Source organism: Gastrolobium bilobum, unplaced genomic scaffold (assembly GCF_033153095.1).
Source record: "Gastrolobium bilobum isolate Gb01-03AN ecotype WA unplaced genomic scaffold, APGP_CSIRO_Gbil_v1 utg13108, whole genome shotgun sequence".
NCBI lineage: Eukaryota > Viridiplantae > Streptophyta > Magnoliopsida > Fabales > Fabaceae > Gastrolobium > Gastrolobium bilobum.
The window spans coordinates 166,426-181,093 of NW_026896505.1; the positions used below are offsets into that span (position 1 = coordinate 166,426).

At 38.0% G+C, this 14,668-nt stretch overlaps 4 protein-coding genes across 4 annotated transcripts; 3 read left to right on the forward strand and 1 right to left on the reverse strand.

Moving 5' to 3' along the window:
- The first annotated feature begins 769 nt into the window (after nucleotides 1-769).
- LOC133300098 (reticulon-like protein B17) lies at nucleotides 770-2,990 on the forward strand. The gene is made up of 8 exons (XM_061499593.1): nucleotides 770-1,262; nucleotides 1,373-1,526; nucleotides 1,619-1,693; nucleotides 1,783-1,924; nucleotides 2,042-2,111; nucleotides 2,242-2,307; nucleotides 2,389-2,511; nucleotides 2,780-2,990. Exons 1-8 carry the CDS (start codon nucleotides 770-772, stop codon nucleotides 2,953-2,955), a joined length of 1,299 nt encoding a protein of 432 aa, XP_061355577.1. The 3' UTR covers nucleotides 2,956-2,990.
- A 516-nt stretch (nucleotides 2,991-3,506) lies between these two features.
- Nucleotides 3,507-5,306, reverse strand: LOC133300104 (putative pentatricopeptide repeat-containing protein At1g10330). Its single transcript, XM_061499598.1, has one exon. The coding sequence runs from the start codon at nucleotides 4,955-4,957 to the stop codon at nucleotides 3,542-3,544; it is 1,416 nt and encodes a 471-aa protein (XP_061355582.1). The 5' UTR covers nucleotides 4,958-5,306; the 3' UTR covers nucleotides 3,507-3,541.
- Nucleotides 5,298-12,691, forward strand: LOC133300105 (uncharacterized). Its single transcript, XM_061499599.1, has 6 exons — nucleotides 5,298-5,560; nucleotides 5,823-5,978; nucleotides 6,566-6,698; nucleotides 6,796-6,835; nucleotides 11,951-12,092; nucleotides 12,179-12,691. Exons 1-5 carry the CDS (start codon nucleotides 5,327-5,329, stop codon nucleotides 12,036-12,038), a joined length of 651 nt encoding a protein of 216 aa, XP_061355583.1. The 5' UTR covers nucleotides 5,298-5,326; the 3' UTR covers nucleotides 12,039-12,092; nucleotides 12,179-12,691.
- Nucleotides 12,692-13,514: 823 nt separating this feature from the next.
- On the forward strand, nucleotides 13,515-14,409 carry LOC133300106 (uncharacterized protein At4g28440-like). Its single transcript, XM_061499601.1, has 2 exons — nucleotides 13,515-13,882; nucleotides 14,069-14,409. The coding sequence occupies exons 1-2, from the start codon at nucleotides 13,666-13,668 to the stop codon at nucleotides 14,257-14,259; spliced, it is 408 nt and encodes a 135-aa protein (XP_061355585.1). The 5' UTR covers nucleotides 13,515-13,665; the 3' UTR covers nucleotides 14,260-14,409.
- The last annotated feature ends 259 nt before the right edge of the window (nucleotides 14,410-14,668 follow it).

The following is a 14,668-nucleotide window of genomic DNA, read 5'->3' on the forward strand; positions in this document are numbered from 1 at the left end:
TGTTATAAGAAATTGATTGTGTTATACTACAGACACAATTAATATAGACTCCATCACTTTTAAAATAAAAAAGAAAAGAAAAGAAAAGAAAATGATGTAGACCACAACTAATGGGATCTACATTGGTTGTGTCAATAGCATGACACAACCAATTTCCTATAACGTTATTTCCTAAAACTTATCATGAGTACCTTCATTAGTCCCGGTAACTTGGACCGATCAAAAGAAAATGTTATAATCATATCGTTAGTTGTGGCCTGTTGGAGGCTGCCGATGCTGGCTGGCGCATAATTTCCCAAGTCGTAACCTCGATCGAACCATATGCAAGTCCTAGACTTTTTCTTCCATTTCAATGCAGTTTGTGTTTTATGAATTTGTTACCAAACTACAATAAAGAAGGGGAATAGAATAGTTACTAATATACATTTCTCGTCTCACCATAGAAAAAAAGAAAAAAGAAAACTAAATCGACAAAATAAAGACCAAACCTTAGAGGGAAGGGAACATGTCAAGTAATCATTAACCCCACTAAAGTAATCATCAAGAGAACCATGTTCAACATTTACCGTTGAGTTCTTGCTGTCCCCACACTACACCACCGCTAGATTTGAAAAAGTTACTTCTATAAATGGCATCTTTCTCTAACGGCTACAACACCCAAAATGTCTGCATTCATTTAAACAACAACATCGCTGAATCTTAAGCTACACATCAATCATCAAACATTGCCACTCACAAAAGCACTCACTCACAATCAATTATTCAATTCATGGATTGTTCTTCTTCTTCTTCGAGTACCACTTCTCATCACCACCGCTCTTCCTCCAAAACCAAGTCTTCATCTCGCTTAGCTCGAATCGGAGAAAATGGAACACTGGAGCCTCTTCGCATATCTCTCGACACGGTTCCTTCACCAACCCCTTCTCCTCTCTCTCTTCTTCGATCTCCGACGAATTCTCTTCCCCTCAGAGAGCTCCTCCTCCTCTCCCCTTCTCCGGTGAGAAAGTCCAAGGCCCGCTACGACGAGGAGTTGCCGGAAACCGCCTCCGGGGTGCGCCGCCGCTGCAAGGGCCGAGTGGCGCAAATGGGCATGCTTGCATCGCCAAGGAACTCTCGTAGGTCGAGAAGGGAAGAAAAAGAAGTTGTGGGGTTGGTGGATGAAGTTGGAAAACAGAGGAAGAGAAGACACAGTGGAAGACCCAAGAAGGAAAAACTTAGCTTGGTCCCTTTTCTACCTCCTTCAACTTCTTCTCCAACTCCAAGTATGGTTATTTCTTTTCTTTCTTCTTCTTTTTGTTTTTGTTTGATTTCATTTTATGTTGTTTTGAAGCATATATTGATATGTGTGTTGTGTTACTCTGGTGGTGTTTAGAAGCTGAAGAAGAGAATGGAGGTGATTTAGATCGTGTTGGGCACCTGATTACTGATTTGGTTATGTGGAATGATGTATCAAAATCGACCCTTTGGTTTGGTTTCGGGTCTCTTTGTTTCTTATCTTCTTGCTTCACTAAAGGACTCAACTTTAGGTCTGCAACTCCTCTTTTTTGTTCTTGTGTCTCTCTCTCTATTATGCTGTGTAGTAGAAAATTCTGAGACGTTATCGTGCTTGTTATTTCAGTATTTTCTCGGCCATTTCGCAATTGGCAATCATCTTGTTGGTTTTTTCGTTCTTCTCAAATTCAGTTTGTCAAAGGTGCAATTTTACTTTGTCAAAATGTCGTTTTTCTTCTTCTTATTAACTATCCTAGTATTTAACGAATTTGCGTTTATGTATATGTTCAGAAACCAGGTTGAGAAAAGGGGTTATGCCAAGCTGAAAGAAGATGACATTTTACGTCTTGCAAAATTGATTCTTCCTGCTTTAAATTTTGCAATTTCAAAGACTAGTGAGCTATTCTCAGGAGAACCATCCATGACCTTGAAAGTAATTCCAGTAACCAAAATTTTGGTTTCTTGATAGTGTGCAAAATTTTCTTTCTAGTGTTGGTTTAACCATCAGGTGTTTTTGTGTTCTATTTATTTATTTTTTCCTTGGTTGCAGTTAGCTCCTTTCCTTATATTAGGAGCAGAGTATGGCCATCTTATTACAATTTGGAGGCTTTGTGCCATTGGTGAGGACATCATGAACTGTATAATGTTTTCCAGAAACTGAGTCAGCATCAGCATTATCAATTTTTTTTTCTTTCATTATACTTTAGTTCTGATAATTCATGTCTTGCTATGCTAAATATATATGAGCAGGATTTTTTGTCAGCTTCAGTGTCCCAAAGCTTTATTCTTGCTACTCAGCTCAGATAAACCAGAGGGGTATAATTCCACCCACTTACTAACATTTTTAGGTCTATTCACATTTTTATACTTAATTGTAGATAACGTTTTGTTATGCAGCTGAGTGCTTGAAATTGCGATTGTTGGACACATGGAGTGCATGCACACACAAGAAGATAGTGATTGCATCAGCACTTATTACCTTCTGGAATCTATCTACTATAAAGACACGAATTTCCACAGGTAATTCTCGGCTAAGACATTTGGCTGTAATTTTTACAGCCTCCTGAGCAAACCGCAGAAGGATGCATGACTATTTAAGGATCAACAGTCTCCAAAAATGTATTTAGTAGTCTCATCTATAAAAACAATGTTTCTCTTACCTATTTCCTTGGTGGACAGTGATCCTTAAAAGATTAATCCTCTGTCTTAAGGTCTGGACAGCTAAATTGACATGTGCATTTGACAACTTCTGTGATAGTTGATTCTTATAATGTGATTTTCTTTGCAGCATTTATATTGCTTGTAATACTCAAATATTTTCGGCAAAATGTCACGCAACAAGTAGAAGATGGAGAAGCAAAAGTGGCTGAGAAGGAACAGCAGCAGGCACTAGTGGTGGCAGAACCAGAGGAAGAGGAACAACTGCAGGCATTAGTGGTTGCAGAAAAAAGGCGCCAACGCTAGAAACTTAGTTCATCCTGCCATATCTTGACACTTAACACAAATATGTATCTTGCACCTATTGATGGCACATCGCTTTTCTTTGTAGTTAGGTGAAAAATAAAAATGTGCTTTCATAGTCTATGTTTAATATTTGCTGATGTCGAAAGGCATTCTATAGTCATAATCAGCCTGTTGTACAAACTGATTCAAGTGCACAAAAAAGGCGCCAACGCTAGAAACTTAGTTCATCCTGCCATATCTTGACACTTAACACAAATATGTATCTTGCACCTATTGATGGCACATTGCTTTTCTTTGTAGTTAGGTGAAAAATAAAAATGTGCTTTCATAGTCTATGTTTAATATTTGCTGATGTCGAAAGGCATTCTATAGTCATAATCAGCCTGTTGTACAAACTGATTCAAGTGCACAAATTTATTCATTCATATACAAGGAAATCTAGCTGATGTCGAATTTATCAATATGTAATCGACTGAGATATTCAACAGTGAGAAACTTCATATGTTCATTGTTTTTCTAATTAGTGAGAATACAAAGAATTTTGTGCCTTACCTATATTGTACAGACTGAAAAGAGTTGAAAAAAATCATCTCAAATGAACCATACTGTATGCTGGAATTTTCTGAATTCCAGCCTCCATCATTTCTTTCCTCAGATCAGCAGCATGATCCCATCTTTCCTTCTCAGCATTCATGCTTGACAGTATCACATATTGGCCACAATGTTGTGTCTGCAATTTAAGCTCCTTTTTTCCTATTTCTTCTCCGAGTTCAATAGCTCCATGAATCCTACATGCACCCAAAAAAGCTCCCAATACCGATGCATCAGGCTGAAAAGGCATATTTCTTATGATATCAGCTGCTTCCTGCACATACCCTGCTCTTCCCAAAAGATCAATCACACATCCATAGTGCTTCATTATTGGCACTACCTGAAACTCATGCGACATTGATCGAAACAACTCCAATCCTTCCCTAACAAAACTTCCACGAGCACATGCTGTAAGAACTGCTACAAAGGTAATGCTATTTGGTCGTAATCCTTGAAGCTTCATCTTCTCAAACATGTCCAAAGCCTCCTTCTCTCTACCATTGGAAGCCAGTGAAGAAATCATTGCATTCCAAGTGCATACCGCTCTGGAAACCATCAAATTGAAAACATTCACAGCATAATTCAAACACCCCATCTTCCCATAAAAATTTATCAAAGAAGTTCCCAAAAAAACTCCCAAGTTGACCTCATTCGCCACTATGTATCCATGAACTTGTTTTCCACAATCAAGGGCAGCTTCACCATCTAAATTGGCACAGGAGGAGAGCACACTAACATAAGTAGCCTCATTTGGCTTCACCAAACAATCCTCATGAGTCATCATCATCATCTGTCCAAAGAACCGAATTGCAGCACCAAAGTTCCCATTCAGAGCAAAACCATTCACAAGGGTTGTCCAGGAAACAACATCCCGATGGGACATGCTTTCAAATAGTGACATAGCAGCCTCCATGTTCCCATTGGTGGAGAAAGCATTAAGCATTGCGTTGCATGAGACAATGCAAAAGAGAGGAACTTCCTCAAACACCCTGCGTGCATGAGCAAGGTGGTTGTTTCTTGCATAGAGGGCAAGGAGAGAGGTGAGTATAAAGGGGTCAGACAAGAGGCCACGCTTGAGGGCTTGGGAGTGAAGGGCTGTCCCCAAAGTAATAGGAGGATAGGACTTAAGGAGGGGAGGGAAGGTGTAACTGTTGGGTGGGGCTTGGTTTTCAAGCATGTGTGTGAAAAGGAGAAGGGTCTTGTGTTGGGTTTGAATGTGATGGGATTGGGCTTTAATGAGGGCATTGTACAAGAGGGTTGGCATCCATTTTTGATGGGGTGATGATGCATTTGGGTGATAAACAAGGTGGCCATTGGTGATTACAAGAGAATGAATTTGCTCCATTTGTCTTTGGTGCTTCATGCACCTTTGTGCAAGTTGCAGCAAACACTCACCTGAATAGAGACTCATTTTCAGTAAAACAGCAAGTAACTCCAAATGGGTGTTAAAATTTCACAAATTTCGTGTCATTCTCTCTTTATAAACAGATAGGTGTGGTATGAGATACATGCACAAAATTTTCACAAATCTCAACATGAGATATTCATTCCCTAAGTTACATGCTGCAGACCCAATTGCAGAATTGGAGAAAGCTTGTTGCTTTTGGCCTTGAATTGCGCTTTGAATCCAGAAAGATTCAATTTTTACAATTTAGAAAAGGAAAATTTAAGCGTGAAACGCTGCGTTTTTCACGTTTTTTTTCTGTTTTTTTGTTTTTTTGTTTTTGAGTCACTTGCTATAAAAGCGACGAAATGGGGTGTTTGGAAGTGTCGTAAGGGAATGGACGCAATTGGGTATTGTGGTTTCTGGAACTGGAAACCGTTACCGCCGTCACGACGGCGTCGTATTCGCTCCAATTCAGGGTCTTCGGATTCAACCGGCAGAGGCGGTTACCGGTTCCCTTTGAAGCAGGCGGCGACCGCCGCCTCCCTCGCCCTCACCGGCGACACAATCGCTCAGCTCAGTGGCCGTTGGAGCAAAGCCAAGGAAGAGGGTAGGGACAGTGACTCTCAGGTAAATAGAAAGATTTTAACTTTGGAGATTTTTTATTCAATGTTCATGCCTAGAAGGTAGTGCTGGGATATTATGAGAGAATTGAATTTGAATTTGAATTTGAAGCTGATTAATTTTACTTTCTTTGAATTTGAAGTGATTCTTACATTTTTTGAGAGCATTTTAGATGTTAAATTACAATGCTAGAAGGTAGTTTATAGATGAAGAATGAGGGCTGCTGTGTTTTTTCTTTGCAATAATAAACCAAAAGGTTTTCCTTTAGGATGTGTTGTGGGGCCACCTTTCAGACCATGATTGGCTACGTGCTCTGAGAATGACTTCTTATGGATTCCTTTTCTATGGCCCTGGTTCTTATGCTTGGTACCAATCTCTTGACCATTTTCTCCCCAAACCAACGGTCCAGAACCTAATACTAAAGGTACTATACTTTATAATACTTACATCTTTCTCTCTCTTATCTCATCATCAATGAGTGTTGGTGATCAATAACATAAGGACATGACCACTTTTTCACGTGAGAGGATCCAAATCCATTTATAATTTGGTTTACTATCATTTTATACAAAAACTTATACTCTTAATTTTGATAGTTAATTTCACTTATATTTAATGACTCTAATTCTTTATTTATGTGAATCATTGGATTATAAGTGAAGGGTTAATGATTTCTATTATTACTTTAGATATGTTTCTTCGTGGTCATCACTTATAATTATGTATTTCGGGGAGTAGATAGTTATAATATTAAAGTTTTTTTTTTCTATCTTCAAATATTTTTTAAAAACTTGTTAGCTGATGTGAAAAGAGAAAAAAAAATAACTTTAATATTATAATTATTTATTCTCAGACATAATTATAAGTGGTAACCGCATAGAAGACAAGCTTATATAAAGTAACAGTAGAAATCATTAACCCATAAGTGAATTAATGACAAGGAGCAGTGTAAGCAGTTATGGATAGTGATACCTTCTAAGTTTCCTATTTTTCTCCCTTTCCTTTTGGCAGGTTTTACTGAACCAGATTGTGTTAGGTCCATGTGTCATTGCTGTTGTTTTTGCATGGAATAATTTATGGCTAGGGAAGTTCTCACAGCTTCCGGAAAAATACAGAAGAGATGCTTTTCCAACGTTACTTTATGGTACCTACCTCATTGCCTAAATGTTATTTATCATGACTTGCTGATGCAGGTTTCATATGGGTTGATGCCAGCCTTTCTGTCTGATTTGTCTATGCAGGATTTAGATTCTGGATCCCTGTCAGTGCATTAAACTTCGGGTGCGCATCTTCTTACTCTTCAATTTAATCTTCTATTTGTGTATGTTTATCGCTTTCCCTCTTTTGTACTCATTAATGCAAACAGCTCTGGTTTAGAAACTAAGTTCAGTAAGTTATGGCTTGTGCATTTGGAAACCCTAATAATAATAAAAAACACTTCTCTTGGCAAGTTACCATGAATAAATGCTTTTTTTAAAAACAAGAGAAAGACATTTCCATCCATTTAGGTAGCAAGAAAACTTCAAATCTGAGCAATTTGATCAAATTAATTCTTATATACCTTTGAAGAACAAATGGTTTTTACCTGTCGAGTAGAAGTTTCTCTTCCAATGCTGGGAAAAGATGGAAGCTTGATACTTCTTTACTTCATCATCCTGCCACTTAATCCCAATCAATACAGATATGTCCTCTCTTGGTAGAAACTGATATTAGGGAAACTTGCAAGTTGTAACAATTAAATTTACTCAGCTTCATCGTCAACATCTTTATTCCAAACTAGTTGGGTCGGAACAATTAAATTAATTCATGCCAAATTTTTGTGACACTATGAGTAATGGTGTCAAAGAAGTAATTCCATATCCAGATTTGCAAAATGGTTTTAAATCATGCACATGAACTCTCTTCTCTAATTCACTTGGTTCAATGAATACTGATACGCTAACCTTTACCTGCAAATGGTTCCCATTATTAAGGTTAATGTTACAATATTAGTATAAGAGGAGAATTAAAGGCACAACTTGGGTAGCAGTAAAGGTAGTAGTTTAATATTGAGTGTTACAATTGCATATCATAATTGTATGGTTGTATTTCAATATAGGAGTTACATTAGGAGCATTAGGAGTAGCTTATATTTTGATAATTGAAGTGGCAATTGTTAGCCTCTGACGTGTCATTGTATTAGGCAAGAAACCATTTGGTAGTTTGGGGTCAATGTATTAAAGGCACAACTGTAACCGATGGGAAATTCATTCAAGAAAATAATCAGAAACGGCTTTTTTTGTTCTCTTTTGTTCTTCTCTGTTCATGCTCCTATGTGAGGGTTCGCGTCCCTTATCATTGGTGCTTTCACCATTGTGAACTTTGCCATTTTGTTTTGCAAAATCATGCTTTCATCTTGTTGAATCTTCATCCTTGTCGAACGTAGCAAGCGATTCAAGATGCAAACGAAAATGGAGAAAGGTTTTATTGAAGATCAAGCTTTGTTCTCCAAAATCAATACTTTGTTGCAGCAAATTCACGCCGTAATCCTGGAGAAATGGCCCGATCAATCATTGGGTACTGATGCTTTGAGCGCAAGAGCAACACAATCTTTGTCGGATCAAAGAACTCTACACAAGTTAGCAAGTTCGCTGCAAGCCTCTATTCTTGGTGCTCCAAGAAATTCTGATGTTCTTTCCGAAGAGAGTTCTACCTCTGTTATTGCAATGGATATTGGTGTCAAGAAATGGTCCGATCAATCACTTTCTAGTCAGTTGTCACACATGGAATTTCCAGATCGTGGCCCTTTGAAGCCATATTTTTCTAACCCTGTTCTGACTCCTCGATCTCCATCACCACCAGAGGTGACATCAAGAGAGCCCATTCCTGTTCAAGGAAAGCCATGTAGGAACTTGTTGACTCAACACTTGAAGCGTTTGAGGAACAACAAAATGCTCGTAATGGTCAAGAAACCTTACAAGCTTCCTAGACTTGCTCCTCTCCTTGTAACAACACCCTCCCTCAAATTCACAGGTTCCAAGGCCCAGAGGTCAGCGCTGCAAGGTTTATGGGAACAAGCGTTCCTTGCCGATGAAAGGATTGAAGTGGTCCCATTTGGAAGTTTGGAACATGACGAAGAAGGGTTGTGCACAGGTTTTGCAGAAGATGATGAAACCCAAATCCGGTTGGATCTTCAAAGTTCCCGTGCAGTCGAATCTTGCAAAGAATGGGTATGCGCCACACATGTTTGATGAAAATCCTAGCCTAAATGCAGGGTATGCAGTACACGTGTTTGATGAAATTCGTCAAGACCCATTTTCAGAATTTTCTCTTCAAGATTTTGTTTCATTTTGCCTTCTTTATTTTGTCTTTCATTTTGCTTGGGACCCAGGGGGATTCATATATTTTCTTACTCCATCGTCTGTGGTGACAAATAAAGTTGCGAAAACATCATCCTTCCACAGGCAGTTGCAACAAAGTAAGCGGCAGTTGCAACAAAGTAAGCTAGGAAGTAGTTTGAATGGATTGCATACATTTAACTCTTTGATTGCATCTGCAGTTCCCGGTTATGAGTTTGTATGCATTGCCCTTGTGTGTAGCTCAAGTGGTGAATTTTGGCAGTTTCAGCGTGGTCCTGCCTTTTGCCGATTGAAAATAAATGAAAGTATTATTCATTTCCCTTCCCAAGGGGGTGATTCTGGTCTTCACTTTATTAATACAGTGTCAGTGGCTCGTGATCTGGATGTTTCTATACCACCATTCATTGGCCGGATACTACTTCGTGCCAAAGATCCACCTAGACCTGTTTTTCATCGCATAGAATACAAGCCCCCACCAGCCATGAAGACTTCTCTACAACCAACAAAATCAGGCTTAGATTATGTAGCAGTCTCTATTTTCAAACTGACTCGTGACCAACTCAGCATACTGAAAGCTAAGTCCAAAGAAGATGGCACCACAATCACCTACAACACTTATGAGATGTTGGTTGGTCACTTGTGGAAAAGGGTATGCAGGGAAATAACACTTCTTAATGATCAAGAGACCAAATTGTACATTGCAACTGCTGGAAGGTCAAGGTTGCAACCTCCCCTCCCACCAAATGGCACAGTGGATCTCCGTGGACGACCAACGATTTCTTCTAGAACTGGGAAACAGAAAGCTTGCCGTTTTGTACTTGTTTACCAAGTATTGGAAAGATTTTCCTACTATGGGGTAGGTGCCAATTTGGTGAATTATATGACAACCCAACTCCACAAAGACTTGGTATCATCAGTAAGCAGTGTGAATAACTGGTCAGGAACATCATGGATAGCTCCAATTCTTGGTGCTTACGTAGCAGATTCTTACATGGGCTGCTTTTGGACAATTATTATTTCCTTACTCATATATGCCATAGGACTTGGGCTTCTGGTCCTGACAAGTTCATTGAAGTGCTTGAGGCCAACATGTACAAATGGAATTTGCAGCAAAGCATCAAATTTGCAAGTAATATTACTCTACGTATCACTATACACTATAGCAATTGGCAGTGGTGCAGTGAAACCCAATATGTCAACTTTTGGTGCTGACCAATTTGATGACTTCAACACCAAAGAAAAAGAGATAAAAGTTTCATTCTTCAACTGGTGGTCGTCTAGCATTTCATTGGGCATTTTATTGGCCACTCTGCTAGCTGTGTACATTCAAGACAGATTTGGATGGGGATTAGGATATGGCCTATCAGCTATTGGGCTTCTACTTTCCATTATAATCTTCTTTATGGGCACCCCAATATATAGGTATAAATCTGGAAAGGAGAGGAACCCTACAATGGACTTTATCAAAGTCCCGGTTGGTGCTTTCAGAAATAGAAATCTCCAGCTCCCTATTAGCCCTTCAGAACTGCACGAGTTTGAGTTGCAACCTCCCCTCCCACCAGGTTACTTTGGCAATGTGATCTTCACGACCACACCTATAGCTATAGTAGAAAAATATGCAGTCTATAAAGGGCCTACCCAGTGCCGAAGCAACCCACACTGTGGGGTCTGGGGAAGGGAATTTCTAGGCAGCCTTTCCCCTGCTTTGCAGAGAGGCTGAGTCGAACCCGAGACCTCCAGCGCACAATGGAACCACTCCACCATCGCGCCAGGCCGGCCCTCCTAAAAATATGTAGTCTATATAAAAGTATTTCTACTTTTTTTTTTCATTGGACCTTGAGGACAAGGTCCGTTTTTGAGGGGAAGGCAATGTTACAATATTAGTATAAGAGGAGAATTAAAGGCACAGCTTGGGTAGCAATAAAGATAGTAGTTTAATATTGAGTGTTACAATTGCATATCATAATTGTATGGTTGTATTTCAATATAGGAGTTACATTAGGAGCATTAGGAGTAGCTTATATTTTGATAATTGAAGTGGCAATTGTTAGCCTATGACGTGTCATTGTATTAGGCAAGAAACCATTTGATAGTTTGGGGTCAATGTATTAAAGGCACAGCTGTAACCGATGGGAAATTCATTCAAGAAAATAATCAGAAACTGTTGAGATATATAGTCCCATATTGATTGTGTGGACAACTAATGTGACCTTTATAAGATCTTGGGCACTCCCACCCTTTGAGCTAGCTTTTGGGGTGGTGTATCCCAAGGTTCTTTACATGGTATCAGAGCCTCGCCGCCCCCCACTTTCTCTTAAGAAATTCTACTAGAAAGAAAGTGGGGGGCGGCGAGGATCGAACCCGGGACACGAGGCTCTGATACCATGTAAAGAACCTTGGGATACACCACCCCAAAAGCTAGCTCAAAGGGTGGGAGTGCTCAAGATCTTATAAAGGTCACATTAGTTGCCCACACAAACAATGTGGGACTATATATCTTAACACGGCCCCTCAAGCAATAGCCCTTTGGGCTAGAAGCGTGGAACTACACAGGTCCAATTTTTGGTTTACCTTTTTGTGCTTTTTATTTTAATTCCACTTTAAAGTTGGGGGCGGCGAGGATCGAACCCGGGACACGAGGCTCTGATACCATGTAAAGAACCTTGAGGTCACCACCCCAAAAGCTAGCTCAAAGGGTGGGAGTGCCCAAGGCCTTATAAACTCCATATTAGTTGCACATACAACCAATGTGGGACTATATATCTTCAACAGAAACGTCTTTTTTTGTTCTCTTTTGTTCTTCTCTGTTCATGCTCCTATGTGAGGGTTCGCGTCCCTTATCAGTTAATTTATCTTTTTCAACTGAAATTCAATATCAATGACATGCTAGTTCATTTTTTTGACTTAAATGTAGTTATATCATATATGTGAGTTGGATATGCTGTTTTGCAGTTGCAGTTCATAAACGTTGTCTAGACAATAATCTAGTTATTTGGGGTTTGAATTGCTTAGATCTTGAGTCTTACATTCCTTGGCTATATTTATGGCATATATGCAGGGTGGTGCCTCTTCAAGCTAGAGTGGCTTTCATGTCAATGGGCTCAATATTTTGGAATTTTTTCCTGTCATCAACTATGAGCAAGTAAAATATGCATGCGGAGTTTACCAGCAACTTGCATTGTTTGAAATTTTTACACAAGGTATGTTATGTTTGCGTGATTATTTTTTACCTTCATGATTTGGATGGTTATAAGTTATAACATCAAGCCTTATCCTATCTTTGTAGATTAATCAGGATCTAATAGTTTGGGCAATGACTTGGATATCAACATTTGTGTGCTGTGCAAAATATTTTGCCTTCTGAATAGTTGATGATATCGAAGAACGACTACATTTTTCCTTTGCTGCTGACAGTTGTAAAATTGAACTCTTTTTCATATGAAACCGACAGTGTAGGTGTTAGCTTTCCCAGAAGGAATAAATTTGGGATAATTTGTGTACGTTCTTATGGATAATTATAAAATTTGATTATCAAGAGTGATAGTTTTTCCCTTAATCAGAAGTCTTGTGTTCGAATCTTAAGAATGAAAAAAATGATTTTGGGAGAGTCAACTCCTATAATAGGTCTGATAGTGCTCAAACTAGATTAATCGGGTAATCAATGAATAGATGGATATATTCAAGTGACAGTTTTAGTGTCACCCTTAGAATGTTCTTCAGAATGTTTCTGTCCCATCTTAGCACATAGCATGGGCTTAAATGAGGGGAGCTTCTTGGCAAATTTTCTTTTTTAGCATACTGGATGAGCTTTTGTTCTATTAGTTTGTTTTCCTTTTTCTCTCTTTTTCGAACTTCTTTTGTACAAAAGAAATAGAAGACAATGTGTGAATCATTGGTTGGAGATGTAAAAATTATATACATGTAGGGATAAAAAAGCAAAGAGGAAAAAATAAAATAAAAAGGTGAAAATTAGAGCTTAAATCAGATAAAAAAAAAAAAGAAATAAAAAAGTGAGAATGTTGAGATTTAGTCCTACTGTAATTTTTAATAAAAATAAAAAAATTAAATGTTTATACATTATTAAAAAGTGAGAATGTTATGCTTTAATTTTTGCAATTTAGCAGCTTCGAACTATATGCATATAGTTATTAACAAAAAATAAAATAAAATTAAATGTTTATACATTATTAATTCGAAACATATAATTATGTTGATGTTTTTACTTTCTTGACTGCACAACATTGAAAAAATAAAATTATAAGAGTGAGTTATAATTTTTAAATAAAAGTTATAAATTAATTAAGTGTTTAAATTTCAAAGGTTAAATTGTAAAAAATCAGTAAGTAATTTTCACAAAATTTAAAAATGAAGTGACTAACTAGCAATTTAACCTATAAATAAATAGAAAAGTGAATAAATAAGAAAAAGATGAGGTAATTATAATTGAGTTTAAGATGAATATCATGTGTTTTGCGAGTTATTCTTTTAAAAAATATATATATATATAAATAAGAAGAAGAAAAGCTTATTTGAGTTAAACTCAAATTTCTTAAAAAAAAAAAAAACACAAACACAAACACAAATTTCCTTTCAAAAGGCCCTTTAAGAATGGAATCAGGCCCAACATCAATTAAATCCCCAAATCCGAAGAAGAATAGAGAGAGAAACTAGGGTTAGGGCTTAACATTTATCATTATTCACTCATACACAAACTTAGAAAAAATAGAAACCCTTATCTCTCCAAAAACCGAATAAACTTGAGAATCCGAGGCCATGGCAGCACCACCACTTGCGAAGAGGAAGCCGGTGTTCATCAAGGTGGACCAGCTGAAACCCGGCACCACCGGTAACACACTCACCGTCAAGGTCGTCACCTCCAAACCGGTGAAAACCGTCGCCAACAGGGGCGGCCCTCGCCCCTCCCGAATCGCCGAATGCCTCATCGGCGACGAAACCGGCACCGTCGTCTTCACTGCCCGCAACGAACAGGGTATACCACTTATTCATCGCATTCTTTTGTTTTAACCTGATAAATAAAATAATCATGTTTAAACTTTAAACTCCTGTTTACTTCTTGTTTAAACTAATGTTTATTTGTTATATCACTGTTTGATCCATTTTTTAATTTTTAATTGTGTGTGTGTGTGTGTGTGTGTGTGTGTGTGTGTGTGTGCAGTGGAGCTCATGAACCCAGGTTCAACTATAATTTTGCGTAATGCGAAGATTGACATGTTCAAAGGATCCATGAGGCTAGCTGTTGATAGATGGGGGCGAATTGAAGTCACTGAACCTGCAAATTTTGAGGTTAAAGAGGAAAACAATCTTTCTTTAGTTGAGTATGAACTTGTTAATGTTGTTGAAGAGTGATTTTTTAGCCTCTTGAGTTTTTATTAGTTTTTCGTTTTCTGGGTTTAATGTGCTTATGTTCAACATGCAAAGTAAATATTGTCATGTATTTACTATTTATTACCTCAATAATATAATATAACCTGTCGTGTTTCAACAAATTATTTGGAAATTGTTATGCAAATATTTTTCTGATTCATATATTCAGTTGACTTGCTTCTGGAAGCATCGAGTTATGCATTGAAAAGATACGGTGCCTCTAATTATAAAGGTAGCTCATGAAATTGAAAATACATGGTTGTAACCTTGTGTTTTATTATCCATTCTAATTCTGATGACACCGTAATGTACGTGGTGTTATCGCGGTTGTTAAAAAATTGAGTTGAACCTTTACCGAGAAAAAAAAAATTATTGAATCGAACTGTGATTA